At 46.5% G+C, this 10,314-nt stretch overlaps 1 protein-coding gene across 39 annotated transcripts in view; it reads left to right on the forward strand.

Annotated features, from left to right (window-relative positions):
• The window catches only part of SIPA1L1 (signal induced proliferation associated 1 like 1), a 463,818-nt gene extending 457,981 nt beyond the window's left edge, over nucleotides 1–5,837 (forward strand). For 37 of the 39 annotated variants that reach the window (XM_073895440.1, XM_073895444.1, XM_073895465.1 and 34 more), the window contains 4 exons: nucleotides 829–975; nucleotides 2,345–2,459; nucleotides 4,754–4,838; nucleotides 5,440–5,837. In XM_073895440.1, coding sequence (XP_073751541.1) covers nucleotides 829–975; nucleotides 2,345–2,459; nucleotides 4,754–4,838; nucleotides 5,440–5,583 — 491 coding nt within the window. In that variant the 3' untranslated portion in view covers nucleotides 5,584–5,837. The remainder of the gene's footprint in view (nucleotides 1–828; nucleotides 976–2,344; nucleotides 2,460–4,753; nucleotides 4,839–5,439) is intronic. The other 2 variants (XM_025869770.2, XM_025869772.2) reach the window with 1 other exon arrangement.
• The last annotated feature ends 4,477 nt before the right edge of the window (nucleotides 5,838–10,314 follow it).

Consider the following 10,314-nt stretch of genomic DNA (forward strand, 5'->3'; position numbering starts at 1 on the left):
GAACTTGAGCGGTAGCAGCATGCCCTCCGACGGCAGAGCGGCCCCCTGCGCCCACTCCTCTCTGCCCCAGGCCGAGCAAAGGCTCGTCGTTATGATGGCTTCATGTTTGTGTTTTTAAAATTGTCACCTTAGAAGAAGCTCAGGCTCTTGGACTGCTGTGATCCAAAAGTGATCCCAAGAGTTGCTTCTTCTGTCCTTGGGAAGGAGAAGAATGCCGACACCAATCCTAAAATCACCTTCCTGTAGTAACTCCATTCGGGTAATCGAGCACTCTCATACAATCTGCTTTGGTTCCCACATCAGCCTGCAGACAGATCCAGCTGTGGAAATCAGTGGGCCATCCCCTGGGGACAGGGAGTCCATAGCAGGTGGCTCAGATCCCAGGGCCCAGTCCAGTGAGAATAAGCCTTATTATCCCCTAAAACAGGGATCAACAAGCTTCTCCGGTCTGGCTTCAAAATCCAGCTGTCTGTTGAAATAGGCCTCGTTGTCCTAGCCTGGATCCTTGACTCTGGGGGGGAAAAAAAAGCAAGACATGAGAGCTGCCCTGGGCCCCCCTGTAGACAGACAGCTCCCAGAGAAGCAGACGTGTTGTCTCCGTGCAAAACTAACTTTTCTGTGTCTCACACTACTAGAAGTGAGACAGTGGAGGATGATTAAAAAGCGAGTTAAGCCTGGAGGAAGCCAATTCCTAGTTCACGTCAGCTTCAGAATAGCCCCTGATGGTCTGCTGGACTAGATATGGATTCCAGGTAACAAGTGCTTGGCTAAGATCTTGAGCGGTTCTCCTGTGGGCATGAGAAGGATCTTACCTCTCCTCTCTTGCAGGAGAGTTCTCGGCCTCAGACAGCTCCCTGACGGACGTCCAGGAGACCCGAAGGCCTCCCATGCCTGACCCCGGCCTGATGCCCCTGCCCGACACTGCTGCGGATTTAGATTGGTCCAACTTGGTGGATGCTGCCAAGGCCTATGAGGGTGAGTCTGCGGACGATCTGAACAGGACGGGCGGGACCGGCAGGGCTGGGGGCTGTGAGGCTCTGGTCATTCTCTATCCGCTCTGCTGCTTTGAACACACTGACCACACAGGGTGGAGCCCGTGCAGCTGGAAACCAGTTGGCCGAACCATTACCGAGCACTCAGTAGGGCCACATGCTGTATGATTTAATCCACTGGGGCCTGATGTTTCCTCTGCATAGGAATTCATAGCATGGATGTCTCCCCTCCCCACTGGTGGGAAGGGCAGGGAGCGGGGGAATCCCAGCTGTCATCTGATTGAAAAAAACACCTATCCAGAAAGAGTCTTTGACCCCGTCATGAGGACCTCACTGTGAAGTGCACCATTGGATCTGTTAGGGATGCTTGTCCCACTTGGCCCTGCCCCCAGGCTTGACAAATGTTGGGTATCTTCTTTGTGTTGCTCTCCCGACTCTGGTAGCACGTTTGCTGTCCACGTCGTTCCTGTGCCAAGCCACCGTGTGTGTGCTTGCGACACTGCAGGCCCTTACGCCGGTGTGCTGGAATAGAAGAAACTCGGTGTAATGCTCTCCGTGTATGTGGACGTGAGGTTGTCGAATGCCTTTTGTGAATAGACTGACTTCCCTCTATGGTCATCATTCCAAATTCTTTGGTGCTAAAATGTTCTTTATAATAAACAATGATAGCAAACGAGTGGTTTAAGGTTGAGTTAGTTTCTTTGTGTTTGTTTTTTTTCCTCTCATGTTTGAAGAATTGAAAGTGGCTATTCTGTCCAAGCTACGATTTTCAGGAGAACTTGATTAGCCGACAGTGGAGTAGCCACAAGGCACTCCCATGTTAGCTGGTGGCAGTTCCCCAGTACAGATGCTCCTTTATATGATATGGTAGTAGTTTTGTGTTTCTAATGAGAGGTTTTGAAAATTTGATTTTGTTTTCTTGGCTCAAGTTTTAAGTTGGGTATATTTTGAAACACATATGGTTGGACTTTGGCTAAAACCCTCCAAGGTAGCCAGGAATCTTGTGGAAAACATACTTCTACAAGTGCATTTTCTATCATCACTGAGTGGAAAAAGCCTTGGTCTGGAAATTTGGCACAATGCCTGTTTCCAGGGAAACATTTCATAGAATGCTACTTTGATGGGTAAGAAAAAGAAGAGTACAGTTGATTCACAACGAGTGTTTTCAAAAGGGATCTTACACTGCTACTGTCCTCTTAGAGCTGAAACAGTAATTTTTTCCTACACGGGTCAGGAGATAAGGTTCCTGATGCATCCTCACACGTTGATTGGATTCGACCGGTTGTTGACCTTTGATAGACTGGGCCGGGATGTGGTTCCAAATACTGAATGGCTTCTCCTCTCCCTTCCAGTCCAAAGAGCCTCCTTCTTTGCTGCTAGTGACGAAAGCCACCGGCCCTTGAGTGCTGCATCCAACAGTGACCAGCTTGAGGAGCAGGCTCTGGCCCAGATGAAGTCCTACAGCAGGTTGGTCACCCAGTAGCGAGGTCAGCACTCTGCACCATGTGTCCCCTCCACTCATGACAGCAGGTGTGGGGAAGAGATGGAGGCCACATGGATTAGCTGACTGAAGCTCATCACCGCAGTGCCAGACTCTTCACATTTTAGAATGCTTTGTAACTCAATCCTATAAACATAATTAAACTGTTCTTGATGACTTAGTCATAATCATGAATATTCATTATTATTTAAAGCCATAATACATTTATGCTCTCGGGGCTGATCATGTAAGGTGAGAAAAATCATTTGTCTGATGTCCTTGAGCCTGGTTTTGGAGTTTCTCCCCCTTGCTGTCAGTTGATCATACTTGTAAATGTGCCCCCATCTTAGCAGCTCCCAACATGCTGCTTCAGATCGACCTTAGATCCAAGTCACCAGGAGAGGTAAGATTCGAGAGAAAATGAAAGGCAAGCAATAACTGAGGCCCAGAGGGTTTCCTTGGGAGTTGAGAGCAGGGATTTTGACTTTTGTTGAACTGTGCAGAGGCGGATTTCCATTTTCCCGTTTCACGTGGTGAGGATGTTGGGTAGATGCGTCCTGTTACTATATAGGGAAGCATCCCACAGGCCGCTGTGGTATACATGTACCCCCTGATGCAGAATAATTTCCTCAATTTGAAATCTCTCCTTTTAAAACCTTTTGAGGATGGTTAAGAATCCAGGTATCTAGGAAACATACAACAATAGGAAAAGTGAGGTTAGCCTAGGTTGTTCAAATAGGCTGTGGGACTTGTTCCTGAAGACTTGGCCGAGCAAGTCTGCAAGGAAGTGCTCTTCACAGAGAAAGCAGAAGGGTGATGGGTCGTTTGTCATGAGTATAAGGGACAGGTGCTGCACTCACTCCGATCACTGAGACATCTTGGGAGGGAGAGTGGCAGTTAGTTTGGCTGTTGAGAGCTTTAAAAAAACAAAACAAAACAAAAAACAAAACGTAGTGTCAAGGGTGCAGTGAACCCAAAATGTACCTTCTTATTAATGGGCCCTCCCACCAGGAGAAGTCTGAGTGAACAAGTCCATTTTCCTCAGAAAGGATTATTCAGCACCTAGTTCTTAAATCCTTACAGAACCCTAAGATGAGGGTGATGGTTGGCACTTTTCTTTGTTCAGTGAACAAGTGGAGTTAAATGTGTTTTTAAAAATTAAAGCATACACAAGCACGTAATTCACTTTGAAAACATTCAGAAGTCAAGATAGGCTTCTAGGAGTTTTCATTGGGCATCCCATCTTAAAAGTTTGGAGATCCTTATCATTTCATTTATTTACAGCCTGGAGCTACTCGTGCCACTGCGAGTTTTGCCCTTTGGGCTCGTAGATCTAGAATCAGCAGAAGACATCAACACAGCTCAAGTAAAGACCGCCTTTTATTCCGGGATTCCAAAACTTCAGTCTATCTGTGTCTTCCCTTTTTGACCTCTGGAAAGAGGCACCTGCGTGTTCTCCCAGTGGAAGGCTTTAGATTCTTGGTTGTGTGACTCTGAGGTGGTGTGTCTGGCTAGAGCTCACTTGGAAACTTTCTGCAGCTTGAATTCAGGTAGACAGGAGTTGGACAAAGAACAATTGACAAGGGTCTTCTGTCCAGCCAGTTGGGTGGCCTTCTCATCTGCTAGCTCTTTGGGGGTTTTTTGGTACTCCACTAGCACAGATAAATTGGGCGAAAGAACATTGGGGGCCTAAATAGCAAAAGAGACATTAAGGTTGGACTGACAAGCTTTTGAAACAGGTCTTATTTTTTAAAATATTTTAAGATATTTAGACAAGCTTTCAAGACGGGAGCATGATAACTTAGCTGCAACTGGATGAGTAACCACAGACTGTTTTCTGGGGAACCAGAGACCTACCCTCGGCTGGCCGCCCCAGGGTAGGGCTGACCTCAGCCCCTCTGCACACAGAGGAGGGGCTCTCTTCTGCTCACAGCCACTAAAGAGAATAGGAAACACTGCACGGCTTGACACTTGGGCCTGCCAGAAAGTACCTCTCCTGCTGCCAAAGAGACCAGTTTCACTTACTGTCCTGTATTCTTTGGTCGTGAAGAGCCGGCATCTTTAACAGAGGAAGCTACTGATTGGCTGCCGTTCACCCTTGCGTTACCTCTTGCTAAGATTACCATTTTCCTTTTTAGAGTGAACATGCACATTGGGTCACCGTACTGAGTAGTTTGACATTAAAAAACCATTTTACAAATACAGCGGCCTCATTAAAAATGCCAAACAGACCCAGCCGTGGAGGCTTCTGCCAACACCGTCTTTTGTTTCTTGTCCCCAGCAGTAAAGATTCCTCCCCCACTCTGGCTTCTAAAGTGGACCAGCTGGAAGGGATGCTGAAGATGCTCCGGGAAGATCTGAAGAAGGTAAACACACATTCTCAAAGCAGAGTGCCTGGTCTGTGCAAGCTGCCCTTGAACAGATGCCCCGTTAGTGGAATAACTTGGGGGCATTGTCCCTGTCTCCTCGGGACACATGCTCCACGAGCTGCTTGGCGCTCAGTTCCCACCGACACACACCGTGTGAGCAAGCCTTGTCGAGGGTGCGGAAAAGTTGTTGAACCCCAGCCAGCCCCTTGGAGCCCTCTCTGGGCCTCCCCGCCCCTTGTCTAATGGGCCAGTAGCCCAGACCCACCCCTCTTCACTGTCATTCGGGCTTTCACAGCAGGAGAACGGAATGTTGTTTTGTTTCTTAGTGGCTTTGACTATATTAAGACGGCAGCCACCCAAACAACAGTCTGAAAGTTAAGACAGCCCTTATTGAAGACATTAAAGTACACGTTAATGTCTTTGCGTTCCAAAATAAACCTTACTGAGCCTCTGGCCTGAGTATCCGAATGCCCAGTGTCAGGTCACAGATACAGAGGTTTAGGATGAAGAACAGAAATGGGTGAAGGGCACACCGGCTCCCTAGCCACCCCTCCAGCTGCTGGGTCCCAGCCCTTTCCTCCTCTGCCCTGCCTCCCAGGAAAAGGAAGACAAAGCCCACCTGCAGGCGGAAGTCCAGCACCTCCGGGAGGACAACCTGAGGCTGCAGGAGGAGTCCCAGAATGCCTCGGACAAGCTGAAGAAGTTCACGGAATGGGTCTTCAATACCATAGACATGAGCTAGGGCCAGCCGGTGGGGGGGGAGCCCCGGGAGGGGGTGGGGAGCTCTCCGCTGCGGTTTGGCGCTCCTTCGGCCATGACCCCGGAAAGCCTTCTCAGCCGACCCGCCCTCACTTCCCACTCCAGCCCCTCTCGGGGAATGCACAACACAATTATTGCAGATCAACAATCATTATCTGCCTTTTGTAGAAAAGAAAAACAAAAAAGTAAATAAAAATTTTAAAAAGTAAAATAAAAGTTTAACTGCTAAAATGTGAATGTCTTTATTTTTTTGCACAATATCTCTATCTGTTACGTATTTAAAAAAGAAAGTGGGCCTAGGCCGCCCTGGCCCATATGCCTCTATTTCCATGAGCTCTTATCAATTTCAGGTAACCCAAGCTTTCCCTCCTTATCCTGACCCATGTCATTGCTCCTAGGAAAATAAAGTTTTTGCAAATGGTTTATTTGGGGAGGGGCTTTCCTTACCTTAGTTCCTAAAATGCCTGGGGAGGGAGGCGCCTGGAGAAAATGCCTACCTCCCTTGAATGACATGTGCATGAGCTAGCATCCCTACCTTCCCGAGGATAGCGGGGTCGGGGTTACCCGCAAGTCAAGTGCCCCGGAGACAGAGCCAGGGCTTCGGGCGATGCCCCTTTCCTGTCCTGCATTGTGACGTCACTCTACCACCGGCACCCCCTGCTTCCTCTCCCCGGGAGATGGTCCCAGGTGCGCTCCTCAGAGCTAGAACTCTTTCTGTCTGGTTTAAGAGAGTCCCACCAAATTGGAATCAGCCTCTCTATAGCTTCCTGGCTCCAAACATTAATTGGTTTCAGAATTCCTCCAGAGTAAAATCTTACTTGTATGTATTTTGGTCGAAAGTATAGCTTTTGTTTGAGATGTGTGAAGATGAAAATGTGGCAAAATTGTATTTTTAGCTTACTCAAAATGGCCATATTAATTAATCCTCTCCAAAGCAAGACTTGACCAGTATTTATAACTAGGGAAAGTGAATGTTAAATTGTTTAATACTTGCTTGTTAGGAGCAACGACTGTGATCATAGAATGGGCTTTTGAAACCTGCATGTCCCAGTGTGCAATTTCAGCACGGCATTTTCTGAATCCTTTTGTGGCCAGCCAGAGGATTCTGCTGCAGAAATGATCGATGTGCTATTTTTCCTGTCTAGTGATGCAGCTGCTCTGGGCCTCTGGCCATCGTCCCAAGGCCCCCAGTCCTGCAGACGGACACACTGGGCCCACCAGTGTTAAGGGACCCGGGGAGCCCCTAGTGGCCTTGTTTCTTGCCTTCATAAAATGTCACGAAGCTGACGCCTGTGTCCCTTCAGTGGCAACTCTGATGTAGGGAACGTTCTGCGATGTCATCTGCTCGGAAGCTCCCTGCCCCAAGTAATCTCAGCTCCTCCCTCCATCCCTGAAAGAAACAGGATGGATTTTCTCTCTTCTCCCACCCCCTCCACCAGACTTTTACGGTTTCATTCATGATTGTGATTTTTCCATGGAATTTTTTTTTCGGGTGACATTTCCACCATGGAAATAGGAAGATTTCGGAGTGCTTTGTAAAGATCTCAATTGTCTGTCTCTTTCTCTCTTGGACTTGTATGAAGGAGATTGTTACGTTGCCTGCTATCTCTTTGTAAATGAGAAATATCGCTAACATCCAAGCATTCTGAAGTCTTGCTTATCCTTCTGAGTTTAGTTTTTATTTTGTCTTTCTTTCATTTGTTTGGGGACTTGGGGCAAGCTATTTATTAGAGTTTTGCAACAGAATTCTTGTTTGAAGCCTTTAAAGACTACTTGTAAAATTCAAACAATAAAATTCATTTTAAACGCTCTTTTAAAATGCTTTGGTATTATTGCTTGAGGTTTTCTTATTTTAAAGACCACCCAGTAAACTCATTGACCCTCCTTGCAACCAATTTTTTCATGAGGTTCCATTAACGCTAAAAGATGATTCTTCAAAGTTTCTGTCCCTCTCAGAATGTTAATAACCTTTTTTACTCTGTTCACATGTCCTTAGAGAATTCCTAATTTGGCTTCTCTGCTTATAATTTAATATTTGCAGAGCACTTTCTAATTAGTTGCCTCTTCATTATCCATGTGTGGATTTTCCATAACGACACTCTCATTCCCTGAGACCAGCACATTTTTGGACTGCCTCTACTGCATCACCCAAACCTGAGTTAGATGTTGTGTGCTCAGGGAATACAAATGCTTGTTAATATTAGGCTGTGCAAAATATAATTAGAAAAGTTAATCTACTGAAAAAATCATAATGCATTCCAAAGCCAAATGGAACCAAATTTTTAAAATCTACCACATCAGTGTTCCTCTCCACTGGTGCAGCTAATTGAGAACTGACAGAGTTCCTTCCTTTTATCTGGTTCAAGAATTCTACAAATTCTAGAGTTACAAGACAGGGTAAGACTGGATGCCACAAGATAAATCTCATTAGCAAGCTAAAAGGGTCTGTCTAGACCATGATTCTTAGCTGGTTAGAAGGGCTTGTCCATTATTTCTGAAGGGCTCGGAGGTGGGTTGGGAGTCCCTGGGAGAAGGTGCCATGAGCCTACGTGGATGAAAGGTCTTCATATATGCCATTTGGTTATGCTTCATATCTGCTGCCTATGATAAACAGATGGGGTTGGGTTGGGTTACCAACTCCTCAGATGGGGATAACATTGATAGTCCAAGGGCAAAGGAAATAGGCGCAGTGAGCGTAAGCCCCTTGTCCCTAGTTAAACATAGAATGATAACTTGAACAGATTCCAGTCTTGCAGCTGATCCATTTCAGCAACGTGGTGCTGCTTCCCCGTCTCAGCCAAAGCTGAGTGCTGAGAGCTGTCCTTGCTTACTCTACCTGAGCGCATTCTGTTACTCCTCCTATACGGGTCCTCTGCCAGGCACGGTCTGCAGCTCGTTTTAGCCTTCAGTGTGGACCTCTCATGACCCATTTTCAACCTGAACGATCTCCCGGACAAAATAACCTAAGCTTTGGGTACCTTACTCTGTATCTTTAGACAAATGCTTTCCATAAGGGATCTCGTCACATATTTTGGGGGTGAATCTATCATTCTTTTCCCTTAACCGAAGTGCTCTGTATTCCTTTAAATGGGCCAATCTCCCTCCACATTTTTGTTACATATTTGTTAGCACACCCCCATATCTCTAATGAGTCCACCCAGCCACACCTCTCCTATGCATTTCTGTAAGTCAGCATGTAAGAAAAGCATCATAAAATGGTATCCACCAATAAAATCCAGCCTCTTTTGCAAGAATATACAGTTTGGGAAGATATGGGCTCTCCAAAGTAACACAGACACCTCCAAGCCCCAATGCCTTCCACACTACCAGCCCACTGCACACATTTATGTACCTGGCCTGGTAAATAGGCATTCAAGTTGCTGTCCCCTGGATCCTACTGCCAAACCCAAGAGAGCCATTACCTTCCCCAGCCGCAGTGCCCATCATACACACACACCCCCCTTACACCCCTCCCACCTTCACCCACCCGGTGTTCCTGGGAGTGAATGCTCTTAGAAAATACACTGAAGGAAGGAGTTCTATTTAAGTTCAAATAGCAAACTAGAAGTGACTAACAAAGTTACCTGGAGGTGGTCCTTCAGTCACCTATCCTATTGAAGAGGTAAGACAGGGGCGCCTGGGTGGCTCAGTTGGTTAAGCAACTGCCTTTGGCTCAGGTCATGATCCCGGAGTCCTGGGATCGAGTCCCGCATCGGGCTCCTGGCTCAGCAGGGAGCTTGCTTCTCCCTCTGACCCTCTCATGCTGTTTTTCACTCTCTCTCTCTCAAATAAATAATAAAACCTTTAAAAAAAAAAATGAAGAGGTAGGACGGATTTGTAACTGACCTAGTAGTTTTTCTAAAGAGCTTAAGAGTATATGAACACAGTTACTTCTTAAAGCTGCTTAAATGTTCTGCCATCTTAAAAACAATGAATATGCTTAGCAAACTTTTGTTTTAGTTGGTACAAAGAGAAACTCGGCCCAAGGTAGGTTCATATCAAATCAATGAGGCTATGGCTATTAAAACATGCACCATAAATGCAATCTAGCTTAATACTAAAGATTCCAGCTGGAGTCGAAGCTAGGGCTTCCTTCATAGGCCCTGGGAACAAGCAATTCTACCTCTAAAAAGAAAAGACCTGGTGGCAGGTAGGAGGGGTGGGGGTATGGAGTTACCGACCACCATCTTTAAGTATTTGACACACTGTGGTATGAAGGAGAAACCAGCTTTGACATCTGTGGTTCGAGAGGCAAACATGGAACCAGTGGATGTTTGTTGCAGGAAATAGATTTTTTCGCTGAGATAGCTAATCAATGGTGACTGGGTGGTTTCCTGGGCTCAAAGCCAAGAATTAAGAGTCAAACTAGGAACCTCTTCGTGAAGATGACATCCTTTCATCTTTCTTAGTGGACTCTTGCTCTCTTTAAATGAACTTGGGGTCATGAGTCAGACTCAGGAAGGAAGGGAACCTATAGAGATAGGCAATTCTACCTCCCAGCCCAGACAGGACTGAATCTGCTCTTCATCGTCCAGCCACCTGAGCGTGAGCACGTCCACTGACGGGGAACTCACTCCTGCCTGGGGCAGCACATTGTATCTTTCAGGGTCTCTTTTAAGTCATTCCTTTCATTTAGGGAAAGTCCATTTCCCTTTCATTTTTGTGACTTCCCCCAGTCCTACCACTTCGAATTACACAAACAGAAATTTCTCTC

The sequence above is a fragment of the Callorhinus ursinus genome, unplaced genomic scaffold (genome assembly GCF_003265705.2).
Source record: "Callorhinus ursinus isolate GAN/ISIS: 27379988/994484 unplaced genomic scaffold, GSC_fseal_2.0 scaffold8, whole genome shotgun sequence".
Classification (NCBI taxonomy): Eukaryota; Metazoa; Chordata; class Mammalia; order Carnivora; family Otariidae; genus Callorhinus; species Callorhinus ursinus.